This window comes from Pteropus vampyrus, unplaced genomic scaffold (genome assembly GCF_000151845.1).
Source record: "Pteropus vampyrus isolate Shadow unplaced genomic scaffold, Pvam_2.0 Scaffold145, whole genome shotgun sequence".
Classification (NCBI taxonomy): Eukaryota; Metazoa; Chordata; class Mammalia; order Chiroptera; family Pteropodidae; genus Pteropus; species Pteropus vampyrus.
Window position 1 is genome coordinate 2671081 of NW_011888926.1, and position 27537 is coordinate 2698617.

The 27537-nt window shown below is 40.3% G+C and overlaps 1 protein-coding gene across 7 annotated transcripts in view; it reads right to left on the reverse strand.

Annotated features, from left to right (window-relative positions):
• Positions 1-27537, reverse strand: part of TNRC6B (trinucleotide repeat containing 6B) — a 137934-nt gene that overhangs the window by 53737 nt on the left and 56660 nt on the right. For 6 of the 7 annotated variants that reach the window (XM_023535926.1, XM_023535925.1, XM_011369081.2 and 3 more), the window contains exons 2-5: positions 16859-16946; positions 12653-12674; positions 5863-6204; positions 1330-3675 (exon numbers count right to left, since the gene is read on the reverse strand). In XM_023535926.1, coding sequence (XP_023391694.1) covers positions 1330-3675; positions 5863-6204; positions 12653-12674; positions 16859-16946 — 2798 coding nt within the window. Of the gene's footprint in view, positions 1-1329; positions 3676-5862; positions 6205-7220; positions 7412-12652; positions 12675-16858; positions 16947-27537 lie in introns of those variants that run through there. The other variant, XM_011369082.2, reaches the window with a different exon arrangement.

Consider the following 27537-nt stretch of genomic DNA (forward strand, 5'->3'; position numbering starts at 1 on the left):
GTATTACCCTTTTGCTTTTCTGTATAGTTTGAAGATTTTTACCATACAGTCAGCCCTCAGTATCCAAGAGGGGACTGGTTCCAGGGCCGAAACCCACGGATGCTCTATCTAGTCCCTTTGTAGAATGCTGCAGTATTAGCATATAACCTATGTACATCTTATAATACCTAACACGATGTAAATACTTAGCAAATAGTTGTTGTACTGTATTGTTTTGAGAATAATGACAAGAAAAAAGTCTGTACAAGTTCAGAACAGAAGCAACCATCGTAAATCTAACTACATAGCCTACGTCAGCAACAACGTAATTCTGGATTTTTGTTTTTTCCATACATTTTTGATCCGTGGTTGAGTCTGTGGATACGGAACCTGCAGATCCAGAGGGCTGACTATATGAATACAGTTTTTTTCACCTGGTAGCAGGTTTTATTCTAGATAAGGAATTAACGAACAATCTTCACTTCCTTCCTTATTCTTCTCAATATTTTTTGGGAAAATAAAAACTAGTTAAAAGTTATCATTTTTGAGTGGCCATAACTGGATTCACCGAATACTAGGTTTACTTTTGGGAGTAGACGCCTGAATATTATGATTAATTTTAACGACAAAAACAAAACGAAACAAAACCTTGAACAGTGCATCCCCTTAGTTTGCTGAACTACATGCTTTATGGGGCATTCAAGTCCACAACGCCAAACTGAGAGCAATACCTACCGCCAGCACTACTTTTAATTTACCAAGTATGATGTTCCCTATTTGAATAAGGAGGGAAGAAAAATTTAATACTGGACAACTGATTATCATAAGATAACAATCTCTTATACAAAGTACTCCACTTTGAAAGGTGATCATTGCATGTTTCTGGGAAGTGACCGAAATCTTCCAGATTCCAGCTTTGCTACAGCATTCTGATGGCCTCTGCAAGAACACCACAGAATACTTCCCTTCGCTGGGGAAAGAGAAACACAGAGGATGTGTCCACGGGTAGAACCAAAATGGAAATCAGTTTTATTTCTGCTACGATTTTAATTCTTTGTTTTTAAATCTGGATCATAGTTTGTTTAGCAAGATATAAGTCTTTTGGATTCTGCAGACCAATACAATTACAAAAAAATAATTTTGAGAGACTAACACAGGGATGCCATCTTTTCCTTTTGCCAAGAAAGAACATTAAAATGTGCTACCAGCATCTGTTATCACTATCATTTTATAAAGAGAGAGCTTCTGCTAATGTAGGAAAGGGTCCCAGAACAAAGCTCAGTTGAAAAAAAAATGCCTTGGTTAAGGATTTTTCTTTCATCAAAACCTTCGAGAAAAGCCACTGCTTACCTGATGCTGATTTACTGGTCATCGGGGTAGGCAGGTTTGGTTCTCGAGGTGCTGGGCCCCCTTGGGAATTCTTATCCCACAAGTTCACATTCTTGTAATTATAACTGTTAGGGTCTCCCCAAGCTGAAGTGCCATCATCGATGTCCATCTTCCGACTAATCGACTGTGGGGATGGCTCTTCCCAACCACTAGGTTCCTCATCCTTAGGGGTTACTGGCTGCGGCCCGCTGCTCCAGCTGGAGTTGGAAGGTCGTCCATTGCCTGGAGGTGGTGGGGGTGGGCCTCCCCATGAACCAGAAGCCTCTGGTTGTGGTGGTGGTGGCTGCTGCGGCTGCTGCTGCTGTTGGTGCTGTTTATTCCAGGAACTGGGCTGTCTGCCTGTCTCAGTCCATGCTGGAGATCTTTTGCAATCTTCCCATCCGCCTTTGGAAGCTAGGCTTGCATTCCCACCGTTCCCCCAAGTTCCGATTTCATTCTGCCCTCCTTCACCCCACCCGGACACAGGTTTGCTTGCAGAACTTTCCCAATTGCTATTTTTTGCTTGATCAACTTCCTCTCCCCAACTATTCTTTCCAGAAGTCCATCCTTGATTGGGCTGGCGTCCACCTCCCCACCCCTGATCCTTGCTGGAATTCTCATTCCAAGAGGAAGATGTCTTTTCATCTGGTCGTCCTCCTCCCCAATTAGAAGAGTTGTTCTTATAGTCATTCCAGCCTCCTGTGTTCTTGGGGTCTTTCCACTCTGTAGAGGCTGAGAGCTCCCCCCATCCAGACTTCATTTGATTGCTTTGGCTGGGTGCGTCTCCCCAGCCCCCTGAGTTCTTGGTCTGTGTGGCAGCGCTCTCCCACCCCTCAGTTCCTTTGTCAGATTTCCCCTCGGGCCTTGGCACCTCTTCAATATCCCACACTGTGTCCTGCTTGATTTGCGTTTGGCCCCAGCCAGTGTTTGAGAGCACCCTGGGGTCCAAATCAGTTCGGCTCAAAAGAGTCTGCAAGACAGCCTGACAATCAGGATGTGTGGGTCTGTACGACCGACGGCCAGAATTATGACTGTCACTACTTCCTGCTTTGTGGTTGCTTCCAGTGCTTTGACCTCCAACTTCACTTCCTGTGGAGCTGGAAGATCTTCCCCAACAGGGAGCCTGGGCATTGCCTTGGTTTTCAGGGAGGGGGTGGCCCTTTTGATTGTCCCATGCTCCAGTGCTAGAATTTGGTTGGTTTGGACCACTCCATTCTCCAATTTTCAACTCGTCAGACCCAGTCGGCTGTTTCCATTCTCCCTGAGAGACCCCAGATGTCATTTTGTTCCCTTCACCCCATTTGTTGTCATTAGAGTCCTGAGGGCCAAAGTTCCAGGACCCACCCGTAGACCTGTTATTGTTGTCCCAAGAGTCATTTTTTGACCCGGTTGATTTCTGAACGGAAGCTCCTTTCCAGGAGTCCTCTCTATCCTTTCCATTGTTCCCATTGTTTCCAGAATTGCTTTGTCCAGAGGCTGTGTCAGTTCCAGAAGGCCCCCTAGCTGCACCCCAAGATCCAACACTCCCAGTCTTTCGATCTCCAGTGCTTTGTGAAGGGGCATCGGTGCTCCTGGAGGCGTTCCCCAAGCCCATTCCGAAGGGCATTCCCTTATTCTCCATGGGGTTTGGTGAACTTAAGTTCAAGGAGTTAGTGTTTCCATTTTTTGGTCCATCAGTGTTATGAATTTGAGCCTGTTCTCTGCCAGAGACAACAAAATTAACACCCGCATTTTCCATCTTTGACTGCTGTTCCCTGGATGCCTGACCGACTGTGCTAACCTGTGCACTGGAATTACTCGTATCTGTTTCCAATGCTCCTTTCCTAGAATTTCCTTCTTGGACCAGCGCTGGCCAGGCAGATGGGTTGCTATTTGGGTTGAAGTTGCTGAAGCCAGAGCCAGGTCCAATTCTATCCTGACCACTCACATTCCTCCAATTTCCTAGTCCATTGTTGCTCTCTGGAGTAGAGTTGGAAGATTGAACAGATTTAGCCTTAGGGTCAGATTTCCAGACCCCAAGATTACATTCGTTCCCAGAACTTGCAGACTGGCACTGGCCCCCTTTTCCTTTGTTACTAGTGGTGCTTCCTGGCAGAGTGCTCTTTTCAGAGCCAGGGTTCGAGGCACTGTTGTTATCGGTGGTGTTTTCAGAAGAAGACTCAGTGTCTTTGCTGGCAATACAAGGCCACTCTTCCATGTTAGACTCGTCTACAATCACCTTGTCCCAGATGTGAGCTGGGTTGGGAGAGGCGCCGTTGTTGGAGGAGGCTCCCGGGCCCCAAGTGGAATTTGCATAATTCGAAGCAGCAGCACCTCCAAGGGTTGACTCTGCGAAAGAGATTGTTTCATCAATCACAGCAGCTACTCATGCATTATCTACTAACATTTCAAGTTCAAACTTCCCCTAAGAGAGCTCAGCACATTTCCACACAAACTGGCTTCTCCATCCAGCTGCCTGTCTTCGTAAACTGTATTACACCTGTCTTAGTCGTCTCTTCTCTTTTGTCTTGCCTGGTTGGTGTATTAGCTAAGTCTAACTCCATAACATCTCTCAAAGCTATCCCCCTGCCATTCTTATTGACAAAGAAGGGCCTTCTTGTATCTTGAGACAATGCAACAACGCCCTGCACTTGCTCTGTATCTCCAGTCTACTCTAAACACTCCCAGCTGGAGCAATTTCTCTTCAGGACACCTTTGATTATATCACCACTGCATGGAAAGCCTTCGACGGTTCCTTAGTGCACAAAAATAAAGCTAAACTCTTTGGGCTGGAGTCTGATCAAGATGATCCACAACCTGGGGCCAAGCAACTTTTCTAATTTCATCTTCCACTGTTTCCTGTATAGATGTCTATATTTCACACTACTTGACATTCCACAACTTGTGCCTTCTCACATGGCACCATTCCACATCGACACTGTTTTTTCCTCGCTGAACTTTGCCCCTTTTACTAGGTCTAGTTCTAGTGCCATTTTTTTCTGAAACTTTTATTAAGCTATCGCCCCCAAATAATCCAGAGCCATTCTGCTCAGTGCTCGAGTACTGTGTTCATGTCTTCCCTTCCCTGTTAGCGCCTTTTAGGCAGAGACCCTATCTTGCTAACGTTTGAATTCCACACAGTAGCCAGTGCATTGCTGCTCAGTAAGCATCTGCTGAAAGATGAATGCCCACCCAGCTACACGCCAGGGGCAGACAAGCATGAATCAGATTGTGTGACCAAGGAACTTAATCTGATGAATTAGTCTGGCTCAGCACATATATTTTGGTGGAATTCACCATAATTGGTAAGAAAAAAATATGACATATTTTTAACCTGATAATTTCTTCTAAATTTACTTTAGCTCGTTTAACCAAGCAGCTTTAAGTCAATATGAAGTTGAAAAAAATATTAGAGCCATGTTAAAAAAAAAAAAAGAAAAAAAAGCACAGAATCTCAAATTCTTTGATTCAGGGCCTCCTTGGTTTTAAGAATGTAAACAGGAGACTCTGACACACACTGAGTTCATGTCTGCATCCAGGCCTGGAGAGAATCGATGCAGAAACGCTCGACTCAACCACTCCTCACACATTTCACTTTGCATCTGGTTACAAGGGGCCAGGAAGCAGGGCCACAGAGGGAAGCCTCATGGATGGGGCTTATCTCTGCATGAAACCTGTCAAACTAGGTTTCTTTTGACCCCTACTCTACACACCAGAGAGTGACAGAATTTTCTAGGCAATTCTGTGTTCAAACTTAGGACTAGAATAAAGAGCCCTGTCACTAACGATCACCAAAATTTACTGTCATTGCCAACGCTGGATGGTGTTCAAGCTCTAAAATTTAATATAGCCTCAAAAAAAATATTTTAAGAAATAAGGTAAAATCTCTCAATGAGCTAAAAAGTATTTGGACGTTCTTCGCTGTTAACTGATTTAGTATTTACCTATTGAAAAAAGTCTTGAAACTTCTAGTAGAACCTTTTAACGAAAGATCTTTGTATCTATTTATAGTTTTTCAATAACGCTTAAAATCCAGGCCCCCCATCTAAGTGATTTAAAGAATCTAATAAAAGACTATAGAATGGTATCCTATATAGCAATCTAAAAGACCATCCTCTCTACATGCCTAGTGTTCCGGGAGCACAAACACAAGTATTTGAGATTTGTAACATGCCCCGGCACTAGCCCCACTTCTGATCATACTCAGAGCACACACTGTGGTGACAGCTGAACCATGGAGGCTTGAATCTCTAATGCTCTTGTCTGAGAAGGAAAAAAGGCTCCAAAGAGGGATGGCAAAGAGCAGCTACATCAGCCTCTCATGCCCAGAGCACACTCTCAATGGAAACTAAAACCCAGTTTCAGAAGAGAAATGCTGATACACATTCCATACTGGGATCTTCAGCCATCTTTCGAATAACCCCAACAGCCTATATAATTAATGGTTTTTGTGGACTTTACACCAGGCAATACAAAAGACGTGTTCCCGCTCTCTGAAGCTGCCATGAAGTCAAGTCCCTGACGCCAATTCCTCACCTGGTGCAGTCCCACTCTCACTCTGCAGCAGTGTTCCTGTCACTTGTGCGTTGTTTGGGTTTGCTCCGGGTGCTGTGGAGGGAGGAGGCCCTGCCCCACCTCCGAGGAGCATGCAGGACGGTGGAGGGGGCTGCCCACGTTTCAGTAACACTTTGTGGTCCTGCTGGCAACGGAATCGCGGCGGCACCTCCCGAGGCATGTAGCGGGCGGCGCTTGGCGGTTGTCCGTTCGGCACTGCCACCCTTTTGGCATTGTTGCCACCATTGACTGGTGGCGATGGAGAGCTGCCAATTGGGCTGGCGGCCGTTGGTTGGCTTAAACTTGGTTTCGTCACTTCGGGCACTGAAAGAGATTGGAAAACCACCTGTGAAATCGAATACATTTTTCTAAAGATTATTTTTAAGAAAGCTTACATGGGACCAATTGCAATAAGGCAACCCTTCTTTCATCCCATTCTTGATGGACATGATCTTTCCAAATTGCCCAGCATCTTCAGTTTACTGAAGGTAGGGTGGAGGTGGAAAGTGATGGTGACAAGGATTCAAAGATGGTAATTACATTCCATCGACTAAGGGGGAGAGGGAAGCAATCTCTCCCTATTCACTCCCTAAATCAATAGGGGAATTCCCTGAAGGGCTGCCTAGCAGGTCTAGGGGTACATATGGTCCTCAGGCAAAGTCCTTAGTAAAGGTTCAAAGCTCTCTCCCCTCACCCATTCTTAAAGACCGACCTCTGACAAACTTTTCCTGAAGGCCCTGGACCAGGGAGACTAATCACCCATCGTTTATTGCTCCTGGAACACACTGCCCATTTTTCTTTACCACTAAATTTTCCCTATTATATTGAAATTTTCCTTTTACAGGTCCCTCTCCCTTACTAAGCCACAAGTCCCACAAAGGCTGAGGCACATCTTTCATCCTTGTTTCTTAAGGCCTGGCACAGAGTAGACCCTTATAGGGAACCTTATTCTAGAAAATCACAAAATCAACTTGTTGGTTTCAATAGCCACTTGAACTCAAAGACTCTTGCTTGGCACTGTGTGTAAATATTAGAAACATTATAAATCTTTTTGCTTTTGTCCAAAAAAGCTTTAAGTGTACCTTGTGTTTTTCCCCCAAACTCTTTATTTAAAATAAAAATTTCAAAATGTAGATACTTCCTAAATGTAGATATTTCCTATTGACTTTAAATAATTTAATGTTTTTGCTTATTTTTACAATGGCAAACAGGAAGTGTGGGGACATGCATGACAACTGGCAAGGACCCCCTAGCTCAACCCTACAGAGACTGTTCTCTGGACCTGCACCTCCCATGCCTCATCTTACCAAAAGCCTGCCGCCCTTTCCGAGAAAATTTACCTGGCAAACAGAGGCTGGCAGTACTACAGAAACAATCATTGAGCCTGATAATTCGGATGATTCTGAGGCCAAAATCCCTGACATCCAGAGTACGTTAGGGCCAGCTCTGGTGGCAATACCGCTCTGACTGCTGAAATGATGCTGGGCCAGCATGTTGCTCATGGTAGGGTGGAGGTGGAAAGTGATGGCTCCTTTATGATAAGAGAGATACATCATCAGAAATCAGGGGGCCCAATCTATACCCACTGGACCAATACTAATTGGCAAGTATTCTGAGTAACAGGAAAAAAGAAGAGGTGCCTGGAGTAACTTCAAGGCAACCTTGGATCTAACCTTAGCCCACCAGGAGGCAGTACTGGGCCTCCTGGTACACAGGGGAGGTCTGGGGATCCATAATCTGACGAGCAGAATAAATACATGACTTACGAAAATAAACTGGTCATCGTCTAATATTTTTAATACAGTACCCTCTGCATGACTTATAATAGCCAAATGATAAATGGATGAATAAAGATGACTTACTTAATGAATAATTTTCTATCTCTGCCTGCAGGATTCGATAGCACACAGCATTCCTCATCCCCTTCCCTCTGATCATGAGAATAAACATGAAACTGGCAAAGGCTGAGGGGACTCTTCCCAAATGGTTTTTAGGATGAAAGCAGCTATATTCCTGAGAGGTAGAGTCTTCACTTAAAGTTAACCAGGTCTATTACATGCCTTGACTCATTTCCCTAAAATAGAATACGATGTAGTAAGAGCAGCCCACTGGACTGAGGTCTGAACACCAGTCTGACTAACTACAACACTGACAGCACAACCGAAGAAATCTGGTAGGTATTAGATATTGTGCAAGATGCCCTGCACAAGCTTCTCAGGGCATTCTCCCAACATCGCATCAGAGGCAGAACAGATCATAAATAATAAAGCTATAAAATGGGACCACGTCTTGACCACATTCCTTCCAAGATGGCGCTCCATCGGGAGATGAGTCGTTCAAAACTCCAGGGCACAGTCAGAAAAGGCCTGTGGTGCATGTTAGCTGCAAACTGTGCTTCAGGAACGAATGAGTTCTTATTCTATTTTTTTGTATTATACCATTCTGTGAATTCAAGAATTTTAAGCATTTAAAGGTCAGTGAGATCTCTAGACACTGACTGGAGGGCAATGCAGCTATTAGGCAGGAGGCCCAATCCAACCTGCTTCCCAGAGGCCAATCTTAGGACGTGAGGGTCCGCATGTATACCGCGTCGTGCTTCAGAGCACTGACGATAACACAAGAGGGGGAAACTCTGATTCAGTCTGGACACATTCCTGTTCAGGCCCTCTCTTACCTCTTCTCAATCTTAATGGTTTGTAAACTTTAGTGCGAAAATCTCTAAATGAGCTGCTCAACATAAGGGCATAATTTTTTATTTTCCGGGGGTGGGGGAGAAGCTTGTGGCTTAAAAAGATCTCTGTATCAAAGAGAAATAGACATTGTGAAAAATACCGGGTATCCTATTTTCTAAGTTTCATTCATTTGCTCTCCAAACCATTTATTTACCTTTTGTCTGCCCCATTGCCTTTATCTTGCACCATTCTCATCTTACAGTTTGAACTTCTAATTGCTTCTATCTATGAAAAACTTCGATAAGAGACTACTTTTTCAGAAAAAAGTATTAAGGAAATTCTGAAACAGGTGAGACCAATACAAATTACTATTTTCTTTAAACACCTTGACGGTGGCAAACATAAGATCTTCTAGAAAAATTTTAAAAGTAGTTCAAATACAAATGAGCCCTAGAAAAGACATTATTTTCAACTGAAAATCTCTTGAAGAATAATCAGTTACAATGTAATACAAGAAGTCTCAAAGACTGATGACATACAATGAGTGGCCAATGAGCACTGAACAACTTTCAGTAACCTCTAAGTACTGCCTCCATTTCTTTACTTTCCATTCACTCCTCGAACTCAGGGCATACTGGTTTTTGCACTAAGGTCTCCCTGGAAACTTCTCTCCTCATTAAATCACTAGTGATCTTCATTGCCAATCTAATGGACACTTGTTGGACCTTTTCTTCTTTGACTTTTCTGCAATTTGACACTACTGGCCATTCCCTCCTTCTCTGTTTTGAAACCCACTCCAGCTAACTCCTTAGCTCTTCCTTTGTGGGCTTCTCGTACTCTTGATCAGGGGTCAGCAAACTTTCTCTGGCCAGAGAGTAAATATTTTAGGCTTTAATGACTCAACTATGCACTGGTAGGGCAAAAGCAGGCATACACAATGAACAAATGAATGCCTGTGGCTGTGTTCCAGTAAAACTTTATTTGTGACACTGAAATATGAATTTCATATCATTTTCATTGTTGTAAAATATTGTTTTTATTTTTTTCCCCCAACCATTTAAAAAGGTGCAAAACATTCTTAGCTCACGGGCAAAGCAAAAACAGGTGGTGAGTCAGATTTGGACTGAAGATCATACCTGGCAACTCCTGCTCCTATTCCCTTAATCAGAGTTGCAAGATGGCAGCTGAATTTGGTCATTTACCAAAGAACTGCTAAGCGTCAGGCACCTGAGCCCTTCAAATCTCTGAAGACAGTTACCCTACCGTCCCCAGGTAGGAAGCCTTGCCCTGGGGATTAACCATCCCTTGATGTTCGACCTTTCCAGAGGTGACACAGGTTCACATTTCTTGACTAATCTGGCCTAAATTCCACATGGTTCATAGAAGTTGATCTGTTCCTTTCTACAGTGTGGTGCCCATTACAGAAACTGTAAATCCTTCCCCAGATGCTGTATTTCTACTAATGCAACTTAAGGTTGGGTTAGATTTTATAAATCAGTCATTTCATACTGATAACTCCCATTAGGCCAACCATCACACTAACTGCTTTTTAATAAGGCTATATTGCTATGTCCAAACTCCTCCATTATATGGTCTAACTTTTTTAATCCTAATCTTTATCCCTATTAAATCTGATCTATTACATCAATCCCACAAACTCTTTCAATTCGAAGCCTAATATCCAACAAAGGAGGATATTAGCTTCTACCTAAAGGGCTTTTTATTACTTGTTACCTGGGCAGCAGGCCCATCTCTAGTCCATGTCTTCATCTAACCTCCAGCCGAAAGCCCTGTCCTGTTCTCTCCAGACTTCTCACTTTTTTTAAATGATGGACGATAAAGGAAGAATATATAATAAATCTACTTTTTCTCTGAAATATGGACAAATCTTACTTCATTCCTCTGTACAACCAGAGACTTGGCACCAACACAGTCTTTTCTTTTTTCTTATGGGGTCTGCTGGGGAAAGAGGGGAGACTGAGGGTTAAGGGGAGGTTGTTTGAAGGAGGCGTCACCTTTGGAAAGAGGAAAAGGACCAGCCAGGGAAGAGAAGAAGAATGGGATTTAGAGCTCCCTGGCAGGCCTTTGGGAACAAAGAGGAAGATGTGACTATAAAATGGGACCAAAAGTGGAAAGATCGGGGCCTCCCACTACTTACAGTATAGAACACCCCGAGAATAATTTTTATTATTCTTAGTTCTAACAATTAAATCCCTTAAGGAGACCCAAAATAGGTTCTCAGCTCACTTTAGGGTTATTTTACTTTCACTTTTGATGGTGGGATAGAGTAGGGTGGGGTGGAGAGGGTATGGAAACTGTGAGGCTGTATTTCATTTTTCAGTAGGTATGAGAAAGACCCTAATTGGGAGGAAAATTCAGTAGTAAGTAGAAAAAAGTTTGATTTTTAAAACTTTGGCAGAGGAAAAAGAAATATGTTTCTGAGAATAGGCCTGGTACCAAAAAGAAAAGAAAAAAAGATAATCTAATAAAGTATGCCTAATGGGTCTTCAGTTTTCCAATAGAAATACCACTTGCCATACAGAGCAGCTTGTTTCTATAGCTCAGCTAGTATCTGGCTTTGTGAGTTGTTTGTTACAGGCCTAGGCACCCAACCACCATGTTCCAGCGACCAGAGGCTGGATTTTCCAGGAAAATGCCAATTTTCTCATCTGTTGTGCCCATAAATCATCAAAAAGTTCTATAACTATACATACTTATGTGCCTCAATCCTTTTCTAGACAATATGTTGGTTTAGAAAATACGAACACTGTACCACTGTCAATAACTCTATTTCTATGATAAAGTATAATTCACATTTCAAACAAGTAATTTACAAAGATACTTCCAAAGTAAAGCCTATCCTGGGATTAGGAACTGGTTGCAAGTACAAAGAGAGAACACTATTCTAATTAATTAATATAATTATAACTGAGAATGGTTTCAGCTTATTTTATAAACCACTACAAAGTCCCAGACTACATTCTCATGCCTTTTAATTAGAAATATATTACATGCCTTTTAATTAGAAATATATTACAGTAATGTCGTCATCTGAAAACTTCTTTTCCATAACTAGATTTCCTAAGAAACTAGCACTAGTCTTCCAACATTGTGTGACGTGCTTTTTGGCCTGGTAGCCCAAAAAACCCAAAACGAAACAAAACAATGAAGAAACCAATCATTAGAGTGCCTCTCCATCACCCTTATCTTCCCCCAAGTCACATTTGATTCTCTTCATCCAGGTCAATGGTTCTCAACCTGGGACAGGTACTGGGGTTACCTGCAGAGCCTCTCAAAATATATCTGCTTGGGCTGTGCTCTCAGGTCATGAAGGTTTAGGAGGAGGCCCAAGCTTGTGTATTCTGACAAGTCTATGCAAATAATTCTAATGCTTACACTAGCTGAGAATCACATATTTAAGCGGGCAAGAAGAGGAGCTAGAACATTAGTCTCAAAGAATTAAGTCTCTCATTCAAAAGGGAAATTGGCCAAAAGTGTAACCATCACCAGACAAGACTGTATGATCAAATTTAACAGAAGAGAAAGAACTGAAAACACACAGATCATTAGGTTCAGAGTGACCTGAGGGACATCTGCTTCTTTTTATAACACATCACTATTTTGTAACAGAGTTAAAATGCATTGTCCTTTTAATGTGTATGTTCCAGGCTCTAGCTCAGAAGATAGTGTGACCATCTCAGGTATAACACTCCATTTCAGACTCAGTACATGTCATGGACCAAGATAGTTAACAATCCTCTACAGTTTCTACCTGTAAATAAGGGGCTAGTGTTTGTTTTTTGTTATTGTTCTAAAAAAAAAGTTTTGAAAAGGTTTAGTTCAAAACCTAACCCATATACTTTCAAAACAAAGTATTTTTTCTAATCTCTTTTGCTTCCTAAAAAAATTTAAGGCCACTACGAACACTACTACAAGTATTTTTAATTTGTCATTACTGCTCTTTAGTGACTGCAAACATCCATCCTTAATTACTCTACACTCACTCTCACTTATCAAGTGGATTGGAGGCTGAGTCAGCAAGGGTGTAAAATCTAAACCACAAAAGGTTCTAATGACTTAAAAGGGGAAAAAAATCTTACCTTTGGTTTTTTGTTCCGTGACCTGCAAAATAAATGAAGAGACATAAGTAAATGAGATTTGCTTTCTAATTCGGTATTATTAAGAATACTTTAATTCCAATAACTCAAGTAATTCAAGCTATCAGATACACAAGCATAGTTAAAATCCAGAAAAAGCTCGGAGGCAGTTTAGACATCCTTCTAAAGACAATGGCCATCATAACTTACATGACCATCATTATGAAGCATACTAAAAATTGAAACAAAAAGCATTCCACTCTCACTAAACGATGAGGTCCTTGTACCAGGAAAGCTGTTTGCCATTTTGATTACTATGACTAGAGAAAAGCAAATGGATGTGGCCCAGAAACTAAATTAGCCATAGAGACAAAAAGATTACCCTGTGAGTATGGACTCAAACGCTTAACCTCAAATCTAGAAAGCAGAGTTCAGGGACCCATTATCAGAGGTATCAGAGGTCATGGTAGGTTTCGGAACCAAGCTGTGCCCCCTCCTGGCTGTGTGATCTGAGTTTCCTATTTATCTATTGAATGAAGATGATATTAGTATCTCTCTGCACAAGACTGCTGTAAAAATTAGAGATATCCTATGCCAATGCTCAGGAAATGTTTGATATTTTTTCAAAGTTTATAGCGAAAGAATGAAATATGTAAATTTTGAACAGCATGAAATATAGCAAAAGAGTGAAATATGTAAATTTTGAACAAATACAGACTGCTTTGTTAAAGGTATTCCTTTATATACTAATACATCTATAGAAGAGACTGACCTAAAAGGTTGGACAGGTTGAATATAATAATAGGTTTTTAGAGAGTTTGGAAATGATTAGGAGCCACATGAAAAATTATTTCTGCTATTAAGAGAGGAAAATAAAGGAGGGCACATAATTATACATGCCCTATAATATTAAAACAAAACCACAAAAGGTCATCAATAAGAAAAACATCCAAAAGAAAATGCTCCAGAATTCAATAGGGGTTTTATTATATTATTGAGATCATGGATAATTTTGACCCCCTTGCCTAACTTAATCTTCCAAAGCATTTGTATATTGGTTCTCTGACTTTTATAATAAAAATATTCATAGAAAAAGAAGAGGTCTGATTATTTTTGACTCATAATCATACTAAATTACTGCTGTGGGTGTTCACGAAAACATGTTCATCTCTGGTGGGTTACGTCCCGTAACTAACCAGCTCATTGCACAATGGATTCCAGGCGCACCACCTGTCAGACAATGAATGAGTTAAAAAATCTACTTGTGTGACCTCCTGGAGTGTTTCTTAAATTCTTGCATTAAAAGACAAGCTAATTCTACTGTATTGAATTTGTGGTAGACAGCATCTTAAAATGAATGTGTTTCTCAGTGCTAATTGTTACAGATCTCAATTCAACTGTATAATTTTTGTATAATCCCGTTTATCTAAGAATGAACTGATCTGTATCCACACCAATTCTTTAAGGCAGTTTAAGGTTTATACCATTGTGCGTGTTTCTTAGAATGCCATTCTGAAGATCAGTTTATACAGGAAGTCAATGCCTTCCCCAATTGTAAGTGACAAATCCAAATAATGTCAAATATGTCTTATAGTGTGGGTTCTGTTAAAAGAGCTGCCCCCAGACGGTGAAAAGCTGGATGTTCAAAGCATGTGTTCTGCCAACACTAAACAATGATCCTTTAGCAACATCAGCCTAATGAATGTTAATGGAATCCTTCTTTGACACCTCTCATGAATGGAAATCTAACAGTTTACTCAGTGATGGCTCTAGAAAGAGCAAACTACCACCGAACACAATGGAAAAAGCTCATATTTAATTTCTGCATGGAAATAATTAAACTTAACTTTAAATGAAAGTCAATTCTTCGAGAAAATTATGTTGCCAGCACTCATTCTTGATCATTCATTTATTAAACAAATATTTTTGAGTGACTCTTAAGCACTAGGCACTCACTATCCCAGTTATTGGAAATACAAATATGAATAAAACCTTGAGAAACTTATTACAGTCTAACGGGGAGAGACACACACGAAGAGATGATTATAAAGCAATGGGCTAGGCAGTGAGAAAGATGTGGAAGCAGTAAGAGGCACCACAATGCTTGCTGACTGACTGAATGACCGCATAATAGAACCTCTGGCACGTTCTCTACAATTCTTTGCATCGAAGCACATTTTATGCCTCCTAGCTGAGGTGTAGTCTCTACAATAAAGTTGGAAACCACTAAGACAATCACATGGTAAGCTTTGCGTTCTCTCCTTAAAACTGCTAAATCACAATTTCATTCTAAAATTTCACAATGGTTCAGTATAAAACAATACCAAAGGCCATGTGTTGGCCTAGATCCTGTGTCAGCTGATCTGGAACATTTTGAACAAAATGACTGAATTTTTATTGTTCATAATTAACCCCCTGGAATTTTATTTATGGTGATTTTCCTCTTTGCCATAATATCTTAACCAGTTCTTCATGCAGATGTAAGCACACAGATCATCCAGCTGAATCATCTGCATTCTCTGCATAAATAATCCTAATTTACTCTTGAACAAACCCATACCATTTTTAATTTCAGTCATTTTTCTATTAGTGGGAGCCACAATGAAAATTTACAGATTCATATGGTATGAATCATTTCTAGATATTGATATTTTCATGTTAAGAGAACACTGTTATCTATGTGAAGAATGAAGATGGACTGTACACATCCTAATCAATTGCTCTATTTGGCATCTTGATACCAGTCTTTGCTCAAGCTCCCCAATGTCCAGCCTATTAACCATCTATTCCCACAGACTGCAAAACCTAGTTTTTCTACCAATTTTGTAGATGAAATGTGAATGCCCTAAAGGAAAGAGCCTTCGCCAAGGTTCGCTCTGCCATCGCTCCACTTGGAGGGTCAGCATGTGCAGGGCGCAGGGTAATGCCCGTAACACCCGCTGGCTGCTGGAGCTGCTTATCTGCAACCTGGATGACACGGAATGTGGCTGCATACCCCAAAGAAAGTATAAAAAGAGCCGTTGAGTCATTATCTGACAACTTTAGTCAAGACTCTTTAATGTCATTTTAGACAATTCTCACAAGATCCAGTTAGAAGCAATGCATTAGAAGAAGGCACCCTGAGAGCATGAGGATGTGATAGAAACAAACACAACTAAAAGCAGACAAGATCCGAAAGAGCACAGAAGTCTATTACAGCACCAACCAATAATGAATATTCATTTTAATTAAGTCAAGAAGAAAAGATAAATTACATTTCACAGGCTTAATGTGGCAGAGGCATGGGCAACCAGTTCGGAAAACACTTCCAGTATTATTTAATGCTGGCACTCATACATGATCTAATTTTGATAATTCAGAAAACTGAACTACGGGAAATGCAATATCCAACAATGCTGGAAAAACTTGTGGTGTCCCTTTTACAAACTTGCACTGGCTTGTGTTCGACTGCCTTGAGTCTCTTCTAAATCTAGAGTTCCTTCTAGATTCAATTTCCCTAAACTTAGCTTCAATACACTGGGACCACAGCAGAGACCCTCAAACCTGCCTCTTACAGTGGGGCCCTGCTTCCCAAGGGTATGGTAACAAGAACTGCAGGCAGATCATTTTGCCTCCAAAAAAGGATCAAAACAACCCTGTTGAGCCAAAGCTCAAGTCAGGAGATGCTTAAAAGAGTGGCAAGGTGGGGAAATAAATTCAGCCGAGGTCCAGGGCGGGGACACGATCTGCAGCAAAGGGAGCAGGGCAGAGGGGAGTGCCTAACACCTCTCTGCTCCAGAAGGCCCTGTCAAACACTTCGTCTAAGACTTGACAGTTGACATTTGTCAACCCTACATCTTTTTTCTTTTAGCATCTCTTTTTCCCTAAGCAGATTCCTCAAAGCCATACGATGCTCTCCTCTTCAAAGCTCTAAGGAGGCCCACCAGGTCCTCTATAAGGGAAGTTTTGTTAGGAAATTATCAAAAGGCAGGCTCATATAAATGACAATGCTGGAGGCGGACCAAAAGGAGAACAGCAGGGCAAACTCCAGCAACTCTGAAGTTATTCTATAACTTGCTTAAGAAAACAGAGATTAATTATGATACAATTAAGGAAATATGACGAGAGTTCAAGTGCTGGTAACTGTCTTGCATTTCTCAATATTGTTTACTGTTGTTTTCATATAATCAGCTGCAACATTATTTAACAGGCATAATTGATTAAACCTACCTTCTGAGTGGCTTCTTTTTTCTTTTTATCCTCTTTCTTCCTTTTCTTGTCTTCCATTAACTGTTCTTCCCTTTCTTGCTCCTTCTCTCTGTTAAAGTAATGTCACACCAGAAGGTTATACAGCTGTATTTGTAGCAAATCGAACACTTGTAGATGGTGTGCAAGGCAACGTTTCATCTCTGTGACTGAGCAGAACACAGTATTTTACTTAAACTAGGAGGAGGATGTACAAAATTCACCATTTAATTACCCCTGCATTTTGGTTTGTAACCCTTTTTGCAAAACATGACATTAAGTTTGGTTTCAAAGAAGTCTATTAAAGTGAGTTTTTATGACATCTTCCTAAAATACACACACATACACACAATATTAGTTTATTTAAACTCAGCAAAGAATCTAGTGTGAATATATGACAATATCCAGTTGGCTTCTGGCAATATTCCTCACAAATAACACCGAATATATTAATTCAATTATGGTACGCAGGTATTTATTATAATTTAGGTTTTCCCATGACATCTTGACATCTTCAGAGTGGTTAACACAACACTCTATGTTCTATATCTTGTGTTTTTAAGGCAGGTACCAAGTGTCCTATATATCCATGTATTTGTTTATTGAATGAGTTCACAGTTGCATCTTCTGAGCATATCTGAATTAGGACAATTAGGTTTTGCTCCTCCCAATCAAAATATAAATAATACACGATAATAAACATTCTAGCTGAGGAAATGTGCTGAATCTTAAGAAATTAATGTAATTTCTTAAAATGTAATTTATACCTCACATTTAAAAAGTAACTTTAAAATATAATATTAATTCTAATATATTACAGAATATATTCTAATATATATAGAAAGCTGCCAACTTTCACTGTATTTATCAACTAAGAACACATCAGCAAGCACTGGTGTAACTTCAAAGCTCAAGGCAAGAGACCCCAGAAAGTATGCTTATTGAATTTCAGAACAAGAAGGAGAACTGGAGATCTAGTTCCCAGGTCTCCAAAGCATTCAATAGATACTGCCTGCAGTACTTGTGATTTTAGGGGATCAATACATCAAATCCGTGGTTTCACAGAAATCATTGAGAACAAGGCTAAGTTAAAAGTCAGACAAGCTAAAGAAAAATGTTAAGTAAACATTTGCAGATGTGGCAAAAATTGCAAAGATGGTTCCTGAAGGACTCACGCTGGGGGAGTGGAAATCACTCGACCACTCGAGAAAGTCCTGGGGACCAACACTGAGGCATGCTCTCATGAAAAGGCAATTAATTAATGCTTTACTTATAGAAAACAAGGACTAAAACTACTAAAACAACAACAACAACAACAGCAACAACAACAAGAGTTTCATCTACATGCCAAGTTTCCAGTGGCTCTGTCCACATTCACAAACATGGGTTTTTCTCCTTTTGTACCTCTGGGCATAAATACACAAAAGCCTACATGGCACAGTTCACACTCTAAAGGTAACTTGCATGAAAACTTCAAAAACATAATCAAAGAAGGGATTTTACTGAATTCTCCTTAGGTTTAGAGCTGGATTTCTTTGGAGTCAGATAACGCCTATCAGTCTCAGTGTGGAGCCCTTGGTGAAAATCCACTTGCAGCCGTGCATTACTTTAAGAAAATGGATTTACGAAAATTGGCAAGATGGATGTTGACCATCTAAGGTAGGTTGACCACAGATCCTGTTATATTTGGCTCCTAGAGCCTCCTGCTTCCTCTGGCCGCAAGTGGAAGGAGAACATGGGGTTCCTCGGGACCCAGTTACTGTAACTTAGTTTCCATACGTTAAAGTGCCACTGACTATAGAAAGAGAGCAACCACAGTCTGAATATCTCCTATTTAATATTTGATCCTTTAAAAAGCATTGAGCTGCAATTTTTCTAAATCTCTTCTAAAATTAAAAGTTTATTTTAAAAATGCAGTGTAAAAAAAAAAGCAGTAAGTCTTTAATGAGACACATTCTTAAAAAACAACTAACCTTTTCAAATATTTTTTCCTATAAACAGGTAATTCAGGGAAAGGGACTGAAATTCATGTTCACTACAAGCAGATTTATTTCCAAAACAAATATTTTTCAAAGCTTTCCAGGAGACAGGCTGTGCTTTCACCCTGATCTTTTACCACGTATACTGGCAGAATTGAGTCGTCTCTTTACATTTCACTTCCTTAGCAAGAATTTATTTTCCCAAACCAAACCTAACTTAAAAACCTGCCATTCACTTAATAATGGAACAAAGAGTGTGGGGTTCACCTTCTGACTCAGTTCTGCTCTATCTTGGCTGCACGTTGACATCGTTTGGGGAGCTTGCGAAGTCAGAGCCTAAGCAGTGTGAAGAGGGCATGCAGGCAGGGACGGCATCTAGGTGGTACTGATGCGAGACTGGTTATATACAGGGGGACTGATCAATAAATAAATATATTAAGGATAATGACAGGCAGATTTTCAGTGTTGAAAAAGGAGTTATGAAAATGAAAAGAGAAAAATCAAAAGAATCCTGTGGAGTTGGACCAATCAGTTATTGGCAGGAACTCATGGTTTTTAATATACTATGAGCTACCTGCCTGTTAATCACTTAGCTGTCTTGTTATCAGATCAACTGTCGCACTATCGCAGTGCTTGTGTTCATACAGCCCTTATTTTACTTAATTGTGGCCCCAAAGTGCCAGCTTGGTGATGCTGGCAATTTGAATATGCCAAAGAAAAGGCACAAAGTGCTTCCTTTAAGTGAAAAGGTGTGTATAGGTAAAAACAGTACATATAGGATTCGGTACTATCCATGGTTTCAGGCATCCATCCACTGGGGGTCTTGGAACATACCCCTCATGCAGAAAGGGGGACGACTGTGTGCGTAGTCTTACACACACACTCTCTCACTCTCTCCCTCTCTCTCTCCCTCTTTCTCCCCATCCCTAGTTCTATTACTGAGAGGGCTTGGGAACAACCAACCACCAAAGAGCAATGAACACATCTAGCACCCAGATTGTGGCTTCTAACTACCATTCTTCACTAAAAAACCCAGAGTTCTTTGGAAAAAGAATTAATCTGGGGGCCAGGATAAGGAGAGCACATGATGAACCTTAAATGCCTGCTTGCAAAGCAAGGAAATGTTTAACAAATGACAGATGTGTCAAATGGTCACAGAGGCCAGTTTGAAGGGGCTCCTACAAGCTAAATCTGGGATGTATTAGCATAAACATAAATAATGATAGTAACAGATTATAAGCCATTGGATAAAATAGGAGAATATTAGTCCAAACAGACAGAAATAAGTAGGAAAATAAATCGATGTTCTTGTTTTTTAGAAAACTATGTGGAATATTCACATCGTTTTAAAGTGTCTCCTCATAAAAATATACTTATTAACTAGAAAAGAGAAAAGAAGCCTGGCAGATACCACCTTCATCAAGTAATCCACACGAACATCATCAGTAATGGGACAAACTGAAATTCTGAGTTACCTGATAGGATGCTATGAGAACACAGCACCACTTTTATGAAACTGCTTTCAAATAAGTATAACTTAAATATCACCATGAGAAAACAGACAATCCCAAATTGAGAGGCATTTTATAAAAATAACTGGTTTGCAATCTTCAACAGTTTAAAGATTCATAAACGTCACGGAGATTGGCAAACTGTTCTAAACAAAAAGACACTAAAGAGACACAATAACCAAATGCAAAGTGTGATCCTTTTGCTATAAAAGACATTAAGGGGGCAAATGTCAAACCTTGAGTAGGGGCTGAAGGTTAAATGACAGACAGTAATGTATTAGTGTTAATTTTTTTTTATTTTGTTGGCTGTATTGTGGTTATGTACAAGGATGTTCTTATTTTTTTTTACAAATAAGCATTAAGATTGCAGGTGATAGGACATCGAGTCAGCAGTTTATTCTTAAATGATTCAGAAGTAGTTTTTTTTTAAAAAATCATACTTGCAACTTTAAGTACAAGATTGTCCCCCCTCATCCCAAAAAAGATCCAAAAGGTAAACATCAACAAAACCATTACCTAGACAGCATCCCAGATCAATTACATAGAAAAATCTCTGAGGATTTTTTTTAAAAGCACCCCCATCCAGGTGGTCCTACCATGTAGCTAGGACTGAGAACTACTGCTCTAAAATTTTGTATTTAAGCCTAAACTTTAAAATATTATCTATTTATACCTCAAAAATCAAACCACTCTTACAGCAACCAAATACAAATGCCAGGTGACTAGGCAGGTCCTACTTAACCATAACTGCTTCTAAGTGTGAAAGCAGGAAAAGTCATTCATATTTTTCCCATCTCTAAGTCCACAGCTAGATGCAAGTGCAAACAGTGTAATCTAGAATAAATCCAGAATGGTAAAAAGCCAACCTGCTCTTAAGGATGTCTAAAGTCAAGAAAACACAACAGTGTTTTCTTCTTCTTTTTAAATGACCGTTAGTTAGTTCCAAGATGTACAAGTGACTTGTTTATTGAGAAAGGCAGTACTTGAATAGAGGAAATATCCAATATTTGCCTGAGCTGAGGCAGAGCAAGAATCCTTTTCTGTACACAAGTTCAGAACACAGACGAACGATGCTGACAGCCCAAAAAACCTTCTTCATCACACGGCCAAAGCCTCCAAGGGTCCAAGACCGTGCAAGGAAGTAAAGAGAGTCAGATCTAGGTGACCACTCCCTAGAGCTGACACTCAAGGACACTCATAGTACAGTTCCAACTTCCACCTTTTCCCTTCATCCATCCTTCATACCTGACATAAACACCTTCCTCCTTCCTTTTTGTTGCCAGTCACATCTTACCCTGTTGTCAAGTTTTGGCTCAACATTCATCTGCTTCAAGGAAACCTCCCCTGACAAATCCAATTCACGAGAAACATGCCCTCCTCTGCACACCCACTACTCCAGCCCTGCCTCTTGCCCGGCCCTCGAGGAGTTCCAAGGCAGATGCTGGCAGTCACGGGCAGCATCAGAGCACATGCAATGACTTTTCTGTTGCGTGGCTGCTTTGAGCAGGGCTCTGGGAAGCAGAGACTGGTGAGGGGGCTCCTGTGTTTCATTTCCCTTCTACCAGGAGGCCCAGGAAGTGATTCGTTCCTTTAACAAAGGTTTACCGGGAACGAAACATGAGCCAGGCACTTTTCTAAGTGCTGGAAACACAGCAGGAACAAAAGCTCCAGTGTGGGAGAGAGACAACCAAGTAAGATACACAACAAAGTACATGTATAACATATGCATTTCAGGTGGCAACAAGTGCCCCAAAGAGACCGGGTTGGGTAAGCTGATGGAGAATGACAGGCAGGGGAGAGGGCGCCATCATACATGTGATGGTTAGAGAAGGCTTCTCGGATGGGGCGGCCTATGAATGGAAACCCGCTGAGGCAAAGGACATGCGGATGTCTGGAAGCGGGCAGAGAGGGAACGGCAAATGTAAAGGACTGAGACTGGTGTGCCTGGCAAGGAGGCTGGAACAGGAGGTAGGGAGAAAGTGCTGAAAGGTTTAAGACAAACTCCCTCAAGACTATAGAGAGTAGACAGGTAGAAGGGGCCCTCCTTAGAGTAACTGCGTTTTTCAAATTTACCAGGACACATTTTCTGACAACTGAATAAGAAACCAAACTGGCACCAGGATACACACATACACAACCGACACTTCAACATCTCTGTTCTCAGCTCCAATCTCAGCCTGCGTCTCTCCTCAGGTATCAATATTTCAGAGGCTCCTGCTTCTGTCCTCACAGGTGACTGGCAGGCCTCCCTCAGAGCACTCAGCACACTGTAGGACAGTGAGCTGACATTTGCTACTGATGAAGTCCCTGAACACATGGGGCTGACCTTACTCTTCTTTGATATGTACTGAGCACAAATACCAGGAACACAGTAAGCCCTCCATGTAAATATTACAGAAATGGGCTATTACAGACTGAGTGACACTTCTCGATCCCTCTCAGGGAACAAGGTATTGACGAGAAAAGCTTCAGAACAACTAGTTAAACCATTTAACAAACATACACTGAGTTACTACCACGAGCCAGGCACTGATCTTAGCACTGGGGATGTAACAGTGTGTAAAAGAGAGAGTTCCCGCCCTTGACTGCTATTCTGGATGGGAGGTAGCCAAAACAAACACGTAAGGCCAGAAAATCATTATGCATGCCATGAAGAGAGTAAAGCTAAGAAAGGGAATAGAGAGTCACCAAGAGGGAAGGGACAGGGAAGAAGATAGGTTCCTTTACCTGAAAGGTTCACCAACTCCTGAGGGACTGACGTCTGAGTAGAGATCTAAATGAAGAAAACTATCTGAGAAATGAGTGACTGACCAGGTGGAGGGAATAGTTAAGTAGAAGGCTTGCTCCTGAGCTGGAGAAGTGCATTGGCAGAAACTGGGTAAAGGCCACATGGAATTTCTGTGTGTTAGTTCTTACTAGTGCACGTGAATCTACAATGATCTCAATAAAAATTTTAATTAAAAAAAAAAAGCGCCTCTAACATTGATTCCTCTTTTAGTCATCTGTTTACATTTTTTCAAAGACTTTTACTTTAAACAATTTTTTAAATAGCTCTTTATAAAAGTCACTTAAGAGTCAAAAAGAACCTTAGAAATCGTTTAGTCCTGACATTCATAGATATGTATTTCCAAAAATATTCTAGAATCAAAACTTCACCCCTAACATGTCCAAACTGTTATAGTTTTACCAATCAAGATTCCGTGCCTTAAGTACATTAGATATATAAATATGATATCATAGGCATATTTAAAATGTTCCTCCACATAATTCATAACGTAATTCTTTTACTAAGAATGTCAGTGACATAATAGTAACAGAAGCTATGATGTGACTTTGTGGAGGACACGTGCATCAGCTTAGCCTACTCCAATTCCAAGCCCCTTCTGGTCTACTTCCCAAACTCCCTCATAACTGTAGAGTCTGAGATGGGATTTACGTTCTACCAATAAATTGTGCTCAAGTGTGACGTTAACAAGAAATGGACAGGGTGGAGGGCATCCACCTCCCAGGGAGCATGGCAGAGACCATGCAGTCCTGGGGTGGACCCCTGTAACAGTGGTTGCCTGGATGTACAGGAAGAGGAAAAGGCTCCTGTGGGGCCCCCAGATCCGTGGTGTGGTTCCCAAGGATCTGTGAGACAGCGTCACCATTTAATAGATCCCCGACACCAGTGAGAATGAATGCTACTATCTGCACACTAAGAACTCAGTCCAACACAGAGTTATATAGTTTCCAAATCACATCTAATATATGTGACTCGTACAGCATTTATTTTCTTAAAAGACAATTGGTAATCTTGGTAATTTATAAAGCAGTAAGAAAATAACTAGACACAAAACCATTAACAATCATAACCAATTAAGGGCTGATATCACACATATATTTGGGGTGAGGAAAATGAACAAAAGAAATACAATGAAAAAAGTAAAGTGCTTGAAGTATCTATTTAGAATGTTTTTAATTAAAAATGTAAAGATAGTATATTAGAACATATTCATTCAGGCAGAAGAAATTACATAGGAGGGTACTCCAAATAAATGTGTTGGATTTGTTCTTAACATTTTTTCATTTGCTGGATCTGACTGAGGGAATTTAATAGGCTGCTAATGTAATTTGCACATGATATCAAATTAGTAGATAAGGCCAAATAGCACTGAGGCATAAAAATCATTCTAGCACTGAGTGGCCCATAGAAAAAAAATTCAACACGGCTCCTTCCACATAAGGGTTATCTTCCCATATGAAGCTGTGTAAAGCAATGCTTCTCAAACTTTAACAGGAATCTTGTTAAAATGCAGATTCTTATTTAGTAGATGTGGGTTGAGACCTATCTCCATTTCTAATGAGCTGCTGATCCCTGGACTTTACCTTGAATAGCACAGATTTCATACACTTGGTTGTTTCTTTCTAAGAAAATATAGAATTGTAGTCATTCCTCCAAGGATAAATAACCTTTATGCATATCAAGCTTATGCCTTGTTATGCCCATCTGTATTTTAGTGCCAAATTACAAGGTAATCTTTATGACAATATATTAAAAGGCAATTAAAGAACTCATATAGCATCAAATGTACACAGGATTCCATTCAAATGACATTAGGAATAGCTAGGACCAAATCTGTGCATGCAAAAAAAAAAAATGTGATGACAGCAAATGTTAGGCATCAATAGTTGAAAAGTACCATCACCTGCATGCAGATGTCAGCGATGTCAAGCATGTAAAGAATGCAAGTTTCACAATCAATGAAATATGACAATAAGACTTCTGCACACCCAGCCTCCGACTCTAAGCGTCTCACAAATTTCCCACTTTCTCTATTTTGAGGCACATGTAAGAAATGGGTTTATTTAGAATTACTCAAACCAAATAAAGTAAGATAATATATTTAAAAGAACTCTATTTCATTTTCAGAAAGTCCATGTGGCAAAAGTTGTAACCAATGATTTAGGGGATTTTTCCCTGCAAAGAACTTTGGAGTTAAGAATGGTGCCTGAGGAACATCTAAATTGAAATCCCTCTCCTTAAGCCTATGTACTCTCGCCAGACAGCCCAACAATCTCTAACAAAGGAAACGCCTGACCTCCCATCGCAGTACAGCTATGCACTTACCTTAGAAAGTGTCTCCTTAAAGCTCCTACTCACTGGTCCTAAGCCTTCCTTTTCAGACTGCAAAGAACAAGTCTTCTAAATATTTGCAGTTATCCATCACACACCCCTGAGGCATTCTCACCTGGTTTTCTACTCCCCTCACCACTGGGGTCATTAGCCCCTAAAAACATGTTCCAGTTTGTCTACACTCATCCAAGCTTGGGCAAGGCAGTAGCATGCAGAGAAGACCTACCACTTCACTGTCCCAGATAATATACCAATGCCCATAATGTCAAAGAACCCATTTGCCTTCTTGGAAATCACATCTTCTTGAGTTATAGCCATCTAACATAGCACCGCTAAGTCGCCTCTCCACGCCCAAGTGCAAGATCTTACATGTAACTCTATTAATGCTCTGTGTGCCAGACTGTCTGTCAGCCTGGAATCACCACCTCCTACAGTCTTCCCTGCATTGCAGGAAAAGACCTAGAACTACATTTCCCAGAATCCCATTTTCCATTTGTTCTGGGTTAGACACTGCCAACCAGAGGCACCCACTTGAGATTCGGAAGGCAGAAGAGAGGTTAACGCTCTTTGAAAACAATTGCAAGCAGACACACAGGCCATCAGTAGACAGGATTTCTCACTTTTATAGTAGCTTCCAGATGAGTTAAAGCCATACTGGAATTGCAGGCAGCTGAGATCACTGCTTTCCTGAGAACCTGGCACTCGACTTCGTCAACAATGACAGTGGCCTCCTTGAATCCGCTCCACCGCCCAGACTTTCTAATGGTTGTCTGAGCCTTTAACTCTCTATATTATAACCTTTCCTTCTTAAAAGATATAATAGAATCTACAAAAAAGCTACCAGAATAATGACTTTAGCAAGGTTGTAGGATATAAAAATCACATATAAAATCACATCTATGTATTAGCAACAAACAATCAGAAACTGAAATTTTAAAAAATCCTATTTACAGTAACATCAAAACTTATGAAGGACGTAGGGTAAATCTGACAAAAAAATGTGCAACTGCCGCACAATGACAACTATAAAACGTTGCTGAGAAAAATTTAAAAACCTAAATTAGTTAATAGATATATTGCACTTATGGAAGGCTCAATATTGTTAAGATATAAATTCTCCCAAAATTAATTTATAGATTCAAAATAGTCCCTATGAAAATCCCAGCAGGACTTTTTATTTGTAGAAACTGACAAGCTCATTTCAAAATTCGTAATGACCTAGAATAGCTAACAACTTTTTAAAAAGAACAAAGTTGTAGGACTTATACAACCTGACACCCAGACTTATTGTAAAGATACAGTAATTTAGACAGTATGATTTAGGCACCAAGATATAGACAAAAAGTTCAATGGGAGAAAATACATTCCAAAAACAGATCTACACGGGATGGACAGCTTTTTTTCAAAAAAGGTACCAAGACAATCCAGTGGAGAAAAGACAGTCTTTTCAACAAATGGTATGGAAACATCTGGATAGCCATATGTAAAAAAAGAACCTTAAATCTCTACCTTGTACTATCTACAAAAATCAACTCAAAATGGATCGTAGACTTCAATATAAAACCTAAAACTAGAACAAATCAGGAAAGATGTTTTCTAGGAGAAAATCTTTGTGACCTTGGGTTAGGCAAATTATTTCTTAGATACACTACCAAGAAGTACAATCTATAAAAAGAAAAAATTGATAAATTTGACGCATCAAAATTAAGGACTTCTGCTTTTCAAAAGATACTATTACAAGAATGAAAAGAGCTGCAGACTGGGAAAAAATATTTGTAAATCACATATCTGGTAAAGAATTCTGCGCACAGTGTAAATATACATATGCCTTATTGTTAAAGTGGATTTCGCTAACCAATGTCACCATGAAAAAAAAAGAAAGAATTCTGTCTAGATATATACCTTATAAAGAACTCTCAAAACTCGGTAGTAAGAAAACAACTCAATTTTTTAAGTGGGCAAAAGATTTGAACAGACACTTCGCCAAAGAAAATATAAACATAGCAAATAAGCACATAGACAGATATTCAACATTATCAGTCTTAAGAAAAAACAAAG